The 15,580-nt window shown below is 34.1% G+C and overlaps 2 protein-coding genes across 4 annotated transcripts; one reads left to right on the forward strand and one right to left on the reverse strand.

The window, feature by feature from the left end:
* The first annotated feature begins 1,957 nt into the window (after positions 1-1,957).
* LOC142523440 (ABC transporter G family member 9-like) lies at positions 1,958-5,054 on the forward strand. Its single transcript, XM_075627245.1, has 4 exons — positions 1,958-2,390; positions 2,949-3,738; positions 3,833-4,152; positions 4,246-5,054. The coding sequence occupies exons 1-4, from the start codon at positions 2,292-2,294 to the stop codon at positions 4,900-4,902; spliced, it is 1,866 nt and encodes a 621-aa protein (XP_075483360.1). The 5' UTR covers positions 1,958-2,291; the 3' UTR covers positions 4,903-5,054.
* Positions 5,055-6,090: 1,036 nt separating this feature from the next.
* Positions 6,091-15,245, reverse strand: LOC142522972 (peptidyl-prolyl cis-trans isomerase CYP37, chloroplastic). 3 transcript variants are annotated; one of them, XM_075626590.1, is made up of 12 exons: positions 14,969-15,245; positions 14,496-14,753; positions 14,322-14,411; positions 12,833-12,928; positions 11,487-11,594; positions 11,048-11,097; positions 10,244-10,346; positions 9,870-9,923; positions 6,864-7,016; positions 6,643-6,765; positions 6,525-6,574; positions 6,091-6,439 (listed from the first exon to the last, which is right to left on the reverse strand). In XM_075626590.1, exons 1-12 carry the CDS (start codon positions 15,161-15,163, stop codon positions 6,322-6,324), a joined length of 1,398 nt encoding a protein of 465 aa, XP_075482705.1. In that variant the 5' UTR covers positions 15,164-15,245; the 3' UTR covers positions 6,091-6,321. The 3 variants fall into 3 exon arrangements, with proteins under 3 accessions (XP_075482705.1, XP_075482706.1, XP_075482704.1); XM_075626591.1 differs by having other exon boundaries at positions 6,092-6,439; positions 6,858-7,016; positions 14,322-14,369; positions 14,969-15,244; XM_075626589.1 differs by having other exon boundaries at positions 6,094-6,439; positions 6,858-7,016; positions 14,969-15,243.
* Positions 15,246-15,580: the final 335 nt, after the last annotated feature.

Raw genomic sequence — 15,580 nt, forward strand, 5'->3', positions numbered from 1 at the left:
ATTTAGATAATCGAATTTCAGCATTATAATTTTCTTTTAATTATTTAAATTTGATTTTGAGAATTCCTAAAGGAATTTTTTGTTTGAAAATTTTAATTATGTTATGTCTTGTTCTGGATTATTTAACACAATTTATGGATTTGTTACTTTTTGTCAATTTGGCTAGTTTCGTTAATAAAATGAATACTAAATTATACAAGTAAAACATACATAAATGCACAACTCCAAAAAAAAAAAAAGAACATGATGTAACATACACATTAATTTATAAATGAATTTCAAATTTCTAAGTGATATATATTTTTTCATATAATAGATATGACTTATTTATTTTTGTTAGATAGAATCAATAATCAAATTATTTTTGTTAGATAGAATCAATAATCAACGACAATAAGATATTTTTTGGGTAGAGAAAAAAAAGTGATTAGAGCTCCCGTTATTAATGAACTAAATGAAGGCGATAATATTAATATTATGAGATATGTTTAACATGGAAATATGAATTAAGGTTGAGTCTGGATAATAGAATTTGAAGTTATGGATTTCAAATCCGTAGATTTAAATTCATTGATTGTTTAGATGAATTTATGTTGTGCAGATTTCAAATTCATCTCTTGATTAAATAAAATGCCGATGCAATGATAATTACGATGGTTTATAATACATCCAAGATATGTTCATTTCAAATCCATACTTCCCAATAAAATACTCTTATCCAAGCGCGACTCAAGAGAGTTGGTTTGCCTCTAAATGTTCATGAACAAATAATTACAAAAAAAATTGATAAAAATATCAAAGATTTCTTAAATGAAATGATCCAATTAATAACTTTGATATTGGTATGTTTTGAAAAACCCTTTTCAATGAAAAATGGTAGACTATTATTTTTATTGGATATTGTTGTGGCCTTTTATTTATTAATCGGTCTCTTGTGAGATGATATCACAGATCTTTATACGTGATACAATTCAACTCTACTCATATTTACAATAATAAGTACTATTTTTGGCATAAAATGTAAATTTTTTCATGGTTCAACTAAATATGAAATTATCTTACAAAATTGACTGGTAAGATCATCTCACAAAAGTTTTTGTGTTCATTTATTTGGTTTTTTAGCATACCATAATTAAAAGATTAGATATATCTATAATAATATCTCATAATATGTTATTTGATATGAAAATCTTTGATATATCAAAGTGAATCAAGTGGACAACAATATATACACAACACAAAATTCACAATACACGAAACTAAATATTCTTTCAATTGGCAGTTTTTTGAGAATCGCCGGTTAATTTCAAGGATATAAAGTGTGCACGTCGTCGGAACATCTCTAGAATATTCCGATGACCGGAAAAGTAACCAAATATTGTTCGTGGGATTTTCTTGTAGATCAATATAGAGATCAGACAACGACCATTTAGTATTATTTTCACCGAAGATCACACGATTTATAGAATTTTGATAGACCCATGTTTTTTAAGTTTGAGTCAAACTCTCGAAATCTCAGATATAAAAATGATTGATGATCAAATACCAGAAGAGTGGGTCTCATGTGAGACCGTCTCACGGATCATAATCGGTGAGACAGGTCAACCCTACCCATATTCACAATAAAAAGTAATATTCTTAGCATAAAAAGTAACACTTTTTCATGGGTGATCCATATAAGAGATCCATCTTACAAATACGACCCATGAAACCGTCTCACACAAGTTTTTGCCATATTTGAAAATGATAACACAAATACTTATCGAATTACTAAAAAAATCAAAGAAATTTGTTTGGCCAACCATTTATAAGCAAAGCATTAGCGTGCGTGCTCCTCAGCTATAGTGCTATATATGCGGAAACAATAATAAAATAAATGAACAACTGAAAGAAAATAGAATTAAGATGGGAAGCCGAGAAAGTCTGTGATATCAAAGAACGTGAATATGTATCTGATTTCTTGTAGGGAACAAACTCTATCTGATCCGAAAAAAGAGAGAGAGAAGAGATGTGAACGTGGAACAAACCCCACAATAAAAGCAGCTGAAAACACCACAAAATCTTGTGATTCCCCCATCGCCTCCATTGCTCCGCCCTCTCATTTCTCCTGCATGACTCTTTTCTTTACGCACGCTTCACGGAATATTATATGCCGCTTCTTCATCGTGATCATCTTTTAAAACTTTGTTCAACTAGATTCTTTAATCGAGTCAAGAAATTGATCATCTGATTGGTTTCCGGTGTATAGCAATTATATTCTGCGTTAGTCCGTGGTGGTGGAAAGGGCGGAGATGGAGACCGAGATGGCGGATATGGAAGCCCAGAGTAACGGCGTTGAGAAAGAGAGTGCCACCATCTTCAAGAAAGCTAATTGTCCTGTCACGTTGATGGTACGATTGATTTAAATGAAATATTTATTTATTTATTTATTAATATTATTTTACTGTATTCGAGTAGCAGTGCATGCATGAGATGATGAAGAGTGGAACGATGCATATAAAATCTATTATCCTCCAAGAAATAGCAATCGTGTTTCGAATGTCAATTTTTACGGTAGAATTTATTTGGGTTTTAGAAAATTCTAGAATATATATGATCGATAAGAGTGAATCTTTGTTGATACTTCAAGCTAGTGTTTGAAAATTCTATAGTATCATTCTACAAGCATCTGATGAAGTATCTAATATATGTAAATGATAAATGTGAGTCTGTATTAATATATTTCACCGTATAACTAAGTAAATAAATTATCCACTTATCATGTAAAACTTGTAATTGCTGAGCCATCTCTATTAGTATTCATATTGACATTCTTTTGGAAAAAGCCTGCAAGCCGAGGTTCAGTAAAGTGTGTGCCTTGTATATCCTTCCATAAAAAATTTGGCTCGAATGCGGATGCATCTTAATTCTTAGGTGCACAATAACGAGTATTATTGATCAACTTGCAGTTTAAGGATGTTGTTTACAAGATCAAAATTGAGAAAAGAGGAATCTTAAAGAGAAACTCAAAATCAGAGGAGAAAGTAATCTTGAAAGGCATCACCGGCATGGTGCTACCAGGTGAAATTTTGGCTATGTTAGGTCCATCAGGCAGCGGCAAAACAACTCTTTTAACTGCATTAGGTGGCCGACTTGGCGGTCTTCTCTCTGGCAGTGTCACTTATAGTGGCAAGCCATTTTCAAACACGTTGAAACGGAATATGGGATTTGTTTCACAAGATGACTTCCTTTACCCGCACCTGACTGTGCTAGAAACCCTAGTTTACACAGCATTACTGCGCTTGCCGAAAACTCTGACCAAAGAGGAAAAGGTGCAGCATGCAGAAGATATTGTGACTCAACTTGGATTGTCAAGGTGCAGAAACAGCATTGCGGGAGGACCTCTACTGAGGGGAATTTCGGGGGGCGAGAGAAAACGAGTAAGCATTGGTCAAGAGATGCTGATAAATCCAAGCCTATTGTTTCTTGATGAGCCCACCTCTGGGCTTGATTCAACGACTGCGATGAGGATCGTCTCTACATTGTGGGAGTTAGCTAATGGAGGACGAACCGTGGTAATGACGATTCACCAGCCTTCGAGCAGGCTGTTTTATATGTTTCACAAGGTTCTTTTGTTGTCTGAAGGGAATCCCTTGTATTATGGGAAGGGATCTTGTGCCATGGATTATTTCTTGGATATTGGTTTCGCTCCATCAATCGTCATGAATCCTGCTGATTTCCTATTAGATCTCGCCAATGGTATGTTGATCAACTACCTTTTTTTCTATTCTATGGTGACAAGACATACAACATGACTATTTTTTTTTTTTGAGCGTGTCAAATACTTTTACAGGAGTCTCGACTGCTGATTCGCAGGAAAATCAAACAAATATTAAGCAGACCCTTGTTCGCGCTTTCGAGAACAATTTGTCTGAGAGGGTAAAGGCAGAACATGTTATCATCAATCACCATATTCCTGAAACTATTGACGAGAGGCCATTTAAGCAATTGTCGAATACATGGTGGTATCAATTTTCCGTTTTGTTGAGAAGAGGACTAAAGGAAAGAAAGCATGAATCTTTCTCCGGCCTCAAGATCGCCCAGGTTCTGGTCGTAGCTTTCCTGTGTGGATGTTTGTGGTGGAAATCTGATATCAATCACTTGCAAGATCAGGTAAATACTATCATATGGATCATAGCATGCTTAATCCTCCGATAAATTCTTGAAATGGATCGAATTTCGTGTTTAATTTGAATGCAAATACAGGTCGGGCTTTTCTTCTTTTACTCGAGCTTTTGGGGCTTCTTCCCTCTATTCCAAGCCATATTCACTTTCCCACAAGAACGTATAATGCTATCAAAAGAAAGATCTTCCGGCATGTACCGTCTATCGTCCTACTTCATGGCACAAACTGTGGGTGACTTGCCAATGGAATTAGTCCTACCCACAATTTTTTTCATCATAACCTACTGGATGGCAGGGTTGAAACCCACAGCAGGATCCTTCTTATCTGGCTTGGTCATTCTACTATATAGCGTGCTATGCTCTCAAGGGCTCGGGCTTGCCATTGGAGCTATTTTCATGGACCAGAAATCAGCAACAGTTCTTGGATCAGTTGTCATGTTAACTTTCCTATTAGCCAGTGGATATTTTGTTCAGAACGTGCCCGGATTCATTGGATGGATCAAGTACATATCGATCAGTCACTACACGTTTAAGCTCTTATTGGGATCACAACACAGGCCGGGTGAAACTTATCCTTGTGATATGAATAAATCCTGTCTTGTTGAGGATTTTCCATCGGTAAAGGCCGTGGGACTCGACGGTCGAGCCATAAGTGTGATTGCTTTGGCCATAATGCTTGTGGGTTATAGGCTTATTGCATATCTTGCACTGATGAGAATTGGAATGCCAAGAAAATAGATTGGTATTTAGTGGACACTCATGGTCAGGTGGCTGCTTGTTTTTTTTACTATTCGAGAGACTTAGTAGTTCAAAACAAGAGCAAAGCATTATGATTTTTACTCTAAATTTGTTGTATTGACCAGAGATAAATAGTAATTACTGTAGGATTATTTTTTGACTGTAGGTAGTGATCAAGCATTGATTAAAAATAATTTTAATCACTTCAGATGCATGTTTTTCGTATATTTGCTGAGAAAATTCAATTTCAACCCTCGGATGCTCATTGTTAAATATCTTTTACTTTTTGAGTTTATGACCAAATTTCTGCTCCATTTTTTTGGATGTAGAGCTTCTTTTTTCATCACATCTTGTGGATAAAAAAATTATACTCAGTTAATTTTTCTCCTTTGAACTAATTTTTTTTTCGTTTTTTAAAATAATTTTAAAGTGAATGATAATAATAAGAGAGCATAGAGCATATATATAGTTCATTTGGATATAAAAACATAGGACAAAAACTTGTGTGAGACAATCTCACGGGTCGTATTTTGTGAGCACGGATATCTTATTTGGATCATCCATGAAAAAAGTATTAATTTTTATGCTAAGAGTATTACTTTTTATTGTTAATATCGGTAGGGTTGACCCGTCTCATACCTACTGATACCTACTGAAAACATAGAGCCGGTTTAAAACTTTTTTCTCGTCATTATTTTTTATAAAACCATCACCTAATATGTATTTAGTTACAGGGCTTAATGTGCGTATGTAGCATGTTATATAAATGTTATTCGTTTTGTTCAATTTTATTACTCCAATGCTGTTTATAAATATGCAACATGTGTAAGAAAGATCTGAATTTTAATAAAATGATTCATATCAAGGAGAAAACTAAATTAAGCAGTTAGCCTCAATCTCAATTTTGGACTTAACTTTAGTTTTTGACACATGCACGAGCACATTCTGTTTCGACATTCACACTTTAGTATTTACTCAGTGATGGTTTGAGAACACATATAAATAGAAGAGTTCGATATCATAAGAACAACTATACACCATCTGTCGTGAGATTGAAGTGCTTAAAAAGGTTTAAACTAACTGAGAAAAAGAGGACTTTTACAAATCATTTCAATGGTTGGATCTAAAAGATTGTTCTTTTCCGTATATTCATTTATAATGTTTATTCAAGTATAAAAACATGATTTGAAATCTAATGTCTGAGATAGATAGATGGTCCAGGGTTATGATAAAATCATGCATCCCACATTTCCAAAACGTCCCCTCAAGTGTGGTGAATTCTTGATCATCTTTTCAAGTCCCTTCACAACCAAAATAAAAAAAATAGAAGAGAGAGGCATAGGACCTTTTTCGGTTTCCCACGACAATAGGATTATCGTGTTCCAAGTGAAAAGAAGGAATATTAGCACAAACAATAACTCAGTTCGAATTTTCTTTGGGTAGTATGAGGCGATCTTGGCCTTCCACTAGCTTTGCAGATCGAATGACGTCCCCACTTTTAATCTGACTTAAATTTTGTCGTCCCACCGTAGTATATCTGTGCACCGATTCAAAGAAATTAACTAACTCGGAATCCTTATTTGATCCATAAACAAATAAAATACGGGAAAATAAAAGCATACCCACAGACAGAAAACTGACCCTCATCAAAGGATATCCCTCCTAAGCCAGACTGTATCAAACTCTGTATGTTATTTCATTGAGTTTCAGAAAAATGTATAGTGCTTTAAATTTACTCACATTTCTCTTGTCATAAAGATAAAAGAAAAACTGGTTTGGTGAAGAATACTCCTCGGACACCTCATTATGAGCCATGGCCACTGCACCATAAACAGATAGTGGAAGCACAGGCAGCTCACCATCCTTCGTATCAAATATTTGAATGTCAATCATTGGATAAAACGAAAATTGCTAATTCGTGGTTATCTCATTATGAATAAAATGAATCTTGTTACCTGTACGTTTAGGGTTGTCTTGTACAGTGGCTCAAACTGCCCAGATGGCATTATCTCCAGGGGAACACTGTACCCGACTGCCTTTCCCATTGCACTGTCTGAGATAATTGCTTGGTTGATGGACAAAAGTTTCACCCCATTATAAGCCCCATCAGCCACCTACAACATATCAGAACAATATTGAGGAAATACATGCACTAAACTCATTCTTTCTAAAAAGAGCAGAAAGGCCCAAAAAATTCAAAGCATGTAGAACATTCAAGCCGACAATAGCAAGAGATGAAATGTTTAAATGTAAATTATAACAAGAATTATCTAGAACATATAGATAATCTACATAATATTTTTCAAGAAGTTTTAGCTTCCCTTTATCTCCACTTTCATACACAAGAATTTCCCAAGTGACCACGCAAATGTGCTTCAAATGTGGCTACAGAAAGTATTTCAGAAATTCGGTAAATTGTTTCTGAATTTTGGTTGAGTGAGTGCGCAGAGAGAATCTAGCATGAACAGAAGAAGAACACAAAAATAAGAAAAAGGGGAGACCAAAGCCAGGACTACAAAAATTTGGAACTATTTTACGCTAATGGAGTTGAGCTCAATTTCATCTAGGCATACACGGAATTGACATAATCAAAGTATATAACATGTTATTTGGCATAAAATCTATGTACCAATAAAAATGTGGATAGAGAGCATTGTTTTCTAATTTTGAATTGACAAAATTAGCCTCATGTACCAATTTTTATGTGTACATCATGAAACACAACAGAGTATTTTTGCAAAGTTGTTTATTTGTTAGACATGGATGATGCAAAACCAAATTTTTAGCTTGACTCACCAAATTTTTAGCATATGTACATGACTACCAAATTCAAATATGCCCCAATATTTCAATTCAAATCAATTATCTGATCATTTCTAACTTCTCATTTTTTCAAAAACTCGTCTTCTATGCATCAACATAAATCAGTTTTGCTGAAATATATCTTCATCATCAGGTAGCAACTCTTCCATACCTCAAGAAAAACAAAGAATTTTGTGGATAGTGTTGTGAATTGACAAAATTAGGCTCATGAACCAATTTTTATGTGTACATCATGAAACACAAGATGTGTATTTTTGCAAAGTTGTTTATTTGTTATGCATAGATGATGCAAAACCAAATTTTTAGCTTGGCCCACCAAATTTATAGCATACGCACATGACTACCAAATTCAATATGCCCCAATATTTCAATTCAAATCAATTATTTGATCATTTCTAACTTCTCATTTTTTCAAAGACTCACCCTCTGGGCATCAACATAAATCAGTTTTGCTGAAATATATCTTCATCATCAGGTAGCAATTCTTCCATTCCTCAAGAAAAACAAAGAATTTTGTGGATAGAGGGAAATGTCTTCTAATTGTGAATTAGAAAAACTAGACTTCCATCCTCACTTTGATGTGTAAACCATAATCTATCACATAGATATTTTGGTCAGTGTGGATAGAGTGTATTGTTTTCCAATTGTGAATGAACAAAATTAGGCTCATATATCAATTTTTATGTGTACATAATGAAACACAATATGTGTATTTTTGCGATTGTTTATTCGTTACTCATAGATGATGCAAAACCAAATTAATAGCTTAGCCCACCAAATTTATAGCATATGTACATGACTACCAAATTCAAATAGGCCTCAATATTTCAATTCAAATCAATCATCTGATCATTTCTAACTTCTCATTTTTTCAAAGACTCATCCTCTATGCATCAACATAAATTAATTTTGCTGAAATATATCTTCATCATCAAGCAGCAACTTTTTCATGCCTCCAGAAAAACAAGAATTTTGTTGATAGAGGGAAATGCTTTCTAATTGTGAATTAGAAAACTAGCCTTCCATCCTCACTTTGATGTGTAAACCATAATCTATCATATAGATATTTTGGTCAATCTATTTATGTGTCAAGGACAAATATGGAAAAAAATTGTAATTGAATTGAGAGATTATTTGCAATTTACTTCATTGTCATTAATCATTCTTTAATCACACCTAATCTTCATATTAAAAAATATGACCGTTTCTCTATGGTGCATTTAGTATTGGAAGAGATTCAATTCTTTCATTTAATTGGTGTGTGGCCGTTTAATAACTAGTTAGAACATCTTGATTTTTTTATTTATAATTCATTACTATCAATGATTTTAATAGACTTTTGATATTCTTTCTAATTAAACTTCTAGAAGAGTCTAAAATAAAATTCTGATTGTGAATTTAATACATACAATTAATCAAAAATAAGCTTGAATAACTCAAAAGTTATACATTAGTAAAATAAGTCAATATCATTAAATTTTTTTTATTTACGAACTTCCCTAAAATTAATTTGATAACATGAATGTTATTCATATATCTTAATTATGCATTTTGATGTTCTAAATTGGTGTTAATTGATTTCAATCGATGGATTAAAAAGAATGCTAATAATAATTATAGATGACGAGCAAGTGCTTTGGATAATATTACATAAAGTAAATGAATTACTATACAAACAAAATTAAATATTAGCTGGTAGAAACTATTATCAAAACAAAATTGGAATAAACAAATTCCTATGAATAATTATTTCATGCTTTTAATTTAATTAGTCTGATTATTAGTTGTCATTTCATCTCCATCTAAAGTGTTCAATTTTTTTTTGTTATTTTTCTTATGGTGCGTCGATGGATAAACATTTTTCAAAAAAATTTGTTTCAATCCATATTATTCTATATGTGTTATGTTTATCATCATATGTTAATAACACAAGCTTTATAGATTGAATTTTAACTGTAGATACATTCTTAATTTATATTATATCTAATTGGTGTAAATTATATCTAATTGGTGTAAATGTACTTCATATGTACTTTATGCTAGTGTAATAAAAGGCTACATAAATAAAACGATAACTACCCGACCCCTTGTAGGGGTGAGAATTAAAAAGAAATAAAAAGATGAAGTGGAATTCACTACCTTACCAGTTTTGCAAAGTTCCCTGCTGTAAGTGGTGCAGAATACCCATCCAAGACGACCTATGGGCAAATTAGTTGATAAATCATTTAGATTTGAATATTTGATGGATCAACTCAGTGCTAATAATTAAGGGGGAAAATAATTCAGTGTCCACCAAGCCCAGTATTTTGAGAAGAGTGTCCCATTACTTCAAAGGAGATTTTAGGAGTTTTGGTAGCAAAAAAAATGATATCACATCCACTGACTCACTGACTTAATTAGTTGGAAGAATCAATTTGAATAAAACAAAGAAACATTACATCTGCAACAATCTTCCCTAAGTGGCTAAGCAGGATGACAAATTATATTCTTTTATCTAAAAAAACCAAATTTTGGATACCTGGATTGTAATTGTATTTCGAGATTGACCACCAGCTTCTGGGGAAAACGTTGAACCATCTCCCTTTTCAATTGCAAATTCAGCAACCGCTCTCCCTGTAAGCCTGTGTAGTTTGGTTTAATTATCAGACATACATCATTACTTGTTCCTTTCAACTATTTTACACAACCAGAGCCAGAACCCAAGAGTGAAAGGGGTATGATTAAACACAATAATAAAAATCTACAAATGTTCTCAACAAATATGCATATTCTGAAGACATTAAAAAACAAGCTCATTGCTTCCTCTTTAAAAAGCCCCTCATCGACAATACAAATCAAACAAATGTTCACAGGCTGATTTAGATCTTGGTTACACAATCAACTCTTCACAACTGTTATTACAGAAATTTTGGTATCAAGATTGAGAGCTAACTAACAACTGTAATTTATAATAATCCTAATTAGCATGCTATCAATTTCCAAATGGGAATTTTTACCACTTTAACATAATACATACCCCTTCAATTGCATTTTGATACAGGATGATTTTAGACGTACGGACTAAGATTTTCTTTTAAATTAGAAATGCAAGGCTTCCATTCTCTTTCAAATTTGAGAATCATAAACTGGAATTGATGGGGGAAATTGCACTTCGTTCACAATTTAGTTCTGCCCATGCTTCTTCACGAGACACACGTATAGCATACTTTTGTTGAGGGAGAAGAATTTTGACAAGTCACTAGAATAACTAATCATTCACAAAGTTAAATTTCAAAAAAAATTCCTAGTACTTCATAACATAAAATCTATTAAGATGCCTTACCTGGGGTAGTTTAAGTATGGTTCAGGTAACAAAAATGACAATCCTGGAGCCTGTTGAAAAATACATCCTTGACATATCACTAGGCAAATTTGTGAAAAATAATGCATCAACACACAAGTTTTACACATTGGATGTTCTATAAATACCAAAGAGAAACTTCATCATTCGTGAAGTCATACTTGAAATTAACCATCACTACGATTTGATCTACAGCCATGATGAAATGAACGTGAGGGTTTTTGATCCACATGAATAAAAAGAAAAAGAACGAGAAATACAATATTTTAATTTTCACAACAGCTATCATGTTATTGATCATCTGAGCAAAAAACCCATCATCCATGAAATCCTAGTCCAAATTCTGCCGGAATTGGCATTTATTTTTGTCTAAAATGTCATGAAAATTACATATTACTCAATCTTAGAACAGTATACACACCTGTAGCAACTCCAATTGCGCAACAATATCAAGTGAAGACGCAAGGCCAACTGACACTTTGTCAGCATCTTTATCCTTGATGCTTTCAAGAAGGTTTTTCAGTCCACCCTGAACATCCACAAAAGGTTCAATCATGACACTTTTTTGCAAAACAAACTCTTACAAAATACACAACAATTTTTTCCTTCAAAGCTCGTCCTATTTTTAGTGGCATGTCTTGAGTAAATCTCAGGTGACCAAAATACTATGTAAGGCTCGGTCGATATAGTAGTACATAAGAATACCATAAAGATCGAATGATGTTAATGGCAAATTTTGGGTTCCTAATGTAAGTGAGGGCATGACCGTGAACAATCTTCATGTCCTAACCTAGTTGGGTGCAATAATTGTCTTGCTGGGAGAGTAATCGAGACAAGTGGCGCTTAAACTGTTGTACGGTTTAAAACTTTGGAGTCTCATTTTTACCATCAGCTATAGCATTTGGCAAAATAGCAAAATTTCATTCCCACAATTGGTCAGAGTCAAGGTCACGTGGCGCTTGAGATGGTATACTATTTAAAATATTAGAATTGCAATGTTATCACCAGCTATAGTTTTAGGTAAAGTGGTCAGTATTATGTTCTACAAAACTAATTCTTCAATAAACCTAATAGAAGGTCACATAAGTTTATGAAAAATGTGGATTACTCGAATGCCACACCGTTATGTCCTATATCACTAAAGATGATTAATTTTTTTTAAAAATGAAACAATTTAACATAACATGCACGATAAGTGTATATGTTCTGGAAATTCATAATTGGATGTCTTGAAGGTGGGGCCAGAAAGGATACACCAAACCAAAGATCTGTTTGCAGAAACAAAATAGAGGCAGACCAGTTTTGGTGAATTGATACTTTGATATGGATCATGAGTAAATATCGAAACAATTGAAAACCTAAGAATTGAGTAATTTATTTATGACCACTGATGAGTAACCCTTAAATAATATAATTTACTATAAAATCATTACTTATCTTGAATGATTATCAGAAAGAAGTTATAGAGAATATTCTACTCGAGAATATGAACTTGTTTGCTCATGGCTTTGGAAGGGAGAAAGGCTTGGCAAATTTCCTTCAACTTTGTCCAACAAGGTAAACAGGAATAATTGCCATCAATTGAAGAGCACAAAAAACTACTGTAAAACTTACTCAGATTCACATGATAACAATGATGAATGAAATTAAATTCGACCAAATGAAACTAGTCTATCAAAAGAGAAGCCTGACAATTGACTGAATACATGATGATATAAAGCATGTTTTTTGTAAGGCAAAGATCTTTCACTCTCTCTCCCATAGTACCTTCCCATCTGTCAGAGATGCATATAGAACTGAACCTTCCTCTCTCAATTCAACTGGTATGCTCAACAGAATGGACTCTTTTTCATCTGTGGCAATCTGAATATAAGGAAAATAAAACTCAAGAACGGAACAGAGTTTGTAAGAGGGAGAAAAATATAGGACAGCAGAAAAGAGTAAGTTGCTCTACTGCATGAAGTAGTTCAGAAGCATAAAAAAATTTTCAGATTGGACCAGGACTTCTTATAGAGAATATTTTGAAGAGTACAAATTTTGTTAAATATTCAATTAGAAATGGTTTTTGCAGATTCAAAACAAGAAACCAAGAAAAATAAAGTTAGCAGATTTAAGGTTCAACAATCATTGATTCTGATTATATCTTATTTGGGCTACCCCTCGAATGATTAGTTGCAGAATTAAGATCACATAAAATCATATTACCTAAATTTATGGAATTTATAACGATAATTTGTGTTAGAACTATCAATTAATCACAACAGACAAGAGAAAAGGATGCTCAAGGAGCATCACAAATCTAAGAAGCTCAGTTCAGTTAAATCTACCTACAGAGACAAACACAGCAAATGTTCAACTCATGTCTAATACCAATGTATTGACATGTTTGCTTTCTTTCACAAAAATAAAACTTATGTTTATCAACCCAACTACAAAATCCATCTACAGGCACCAAATACTGGATCTAAAAGCCAGTTAACTCATACCTCAAACCATTTGAAAGTCTTATAGCCATTTTGATGCAAGTGGTTCGCCGGAACGGCCGCGACGCGGCCGGAACGGCCATTCTGGGTCACCGTTCCAAAGTTCCAGGGCAAAGCGGTGATTGTTTTGTAGCGCTGTTGTTCGGCTTTTTAGCGGCGATTTAACGGCGATGCGGAACGGAACGGCCAAGCGGAATGGAAAATCCGAATTTTCAACTTTCACATGGACATGAGTTTTGTTTTTGTTGATGGAGAAGAAGATGATTGAAGTGGTGAGTTGGAAAGAGGAAGTGAGACATGACGCTGATTGAACTACATAAAAAATTAATACGGTCAAAGACCACACCACACCGCGCCGAGCTGGGCGCGCGCGCGCGCGTGTTTAATTCACCGAGACCTAGCCTAGCAGCGTCTCCCCTCTTCCAAAAACTTCGGTACCCCTTGGAGCCCAAACCCATAGTACAAACTTTGAGTTATTAAGGAAGACCAATCTTGGCTTATTTTCTGGGACAACTCCCACTACCTTTTTCATTGACCCATTTTCATTTATCCAACACATATATTTTATTTTTTAGTATTATGTAATTTATATTTAAATTTTTTTATCATTTTTTTGAATTTATTATTTTTTTTATACAAGCGTTCCGCGACCGTTCCGAAACATAACATTGGAACTGGAACGGTAGTTGCCGTTCCAAGCACCGCAACCGTTCCGGCGAACCATGGATGCAACTAAACAAATGCAGAATACATGAGTGCTGATCAACCATTACCTTCAGAGCTTTCTTGACATTTCCCTCCATGGTTCCAAAGGGTTTCCTCTGCGGGATCCTAAGCAAGTAAGAAATGTCCTCCAGAGAATACTTTAAGAGTTGCAACAAGATATTTTTAACTTTTCCTTTAACATATGAAATGAAAATAATAAAAATCAAATAATTAAAAGGAACCTGTATAGCTTTCATATTGGTATTAGCTGGAATTGCTCTTCTCAAAGCCAGTTCCCCTGTCCGAGGAATTTTTGTTTCTGGGGAATAAAGCACTGCTTCAGCAAAAGGAATGGACCAAAACTCGTGAACTGTCCCAGATACTGGAGATGTTAGCTGGAGAAAGAAAATGACGGCTGCCAGGGTGATTTCAAACTGCTTCCTTCCTAGGTCCATCCATGTTCCTAAATAAGGCCGATGATTGCACTCATTCATCAACTCCTGCATAAATAGGAACCTTGTCAAGATTTCAAAATCTAAACGAGCGAGATGACGCAATCCCGTGACAATTTCTGCCTCGTGAATTTCTAATTACGCTTAAATTGCTTGATCCCCACAACGGAAAACCCAAAAACAAAAACAAAAAAACCAAAAAAAAATAAACGGATCAACACGGTAATATTTTTAAAGAAGAAGGCATAATTCATTAGACTCACATTTGTGTCATTATCGTTTTGGGACCAAATGCGACTGAATTTAGGAGAGAGAAATCTTTCCAGATAAGGTCCTCTGTTGAAGCAAAGTATGGAGCTTACAGTTGAACGAGAAATCGGCTTTGCAGCAGATGGGGCGAGGAGTGAATGCTTGGTGGGAGAGAGACAGGCACAGGAAGCACACAAAAGGAAGGCCATGAATGGAAGTTGGTAGCTGATGAGGTTTTGGCGCGCCTCATCCAAGTATTTGCCGGTCGTTCACCAACGCGGACACAATATATACAACAACAATTTTTCGAGTATCAAATGTATTTTTTGTTTCAATTGAAAATAAAATTTTAGATAACAAAACTCTTTTAACTTAAAAAATGCAACTTTGGTTTTATGGATGAAATTTTGTGTTGAAACTTGTGGGGCAAAAAAGAAGAAATATGATTTTTTGGTAATAGTTGTTTTAAAAAATAAATGAGTAAGTCTCTTGTGAAACGGTCTCACGAATCTTTATCTGTAAGACGGGTCAACCCTACCGATATTCACAATAAAAATTAGTACTCTTAGCATAAAAAGTAATATTTTTCATGAATGACTCAAATAAGAGATCTATCTCACAAAATA

Source organism: Primulina tabacum, chromosome 13 (genome assembly GCF_025594145.1).
Source record: "Primulina tabacum isolate GXHZ01 chromosome 13, ASM2559414v2, whole genome shotgun sequence".
In the NCBI taxonomy this organism is placed as follows: domain Eukaryota; kingdom Viridiplantae; phylum Streptophyta; class Magnoliopsida; order Lamiales; family Gesneriaceae; genus Primulina; species Primulina tabacum.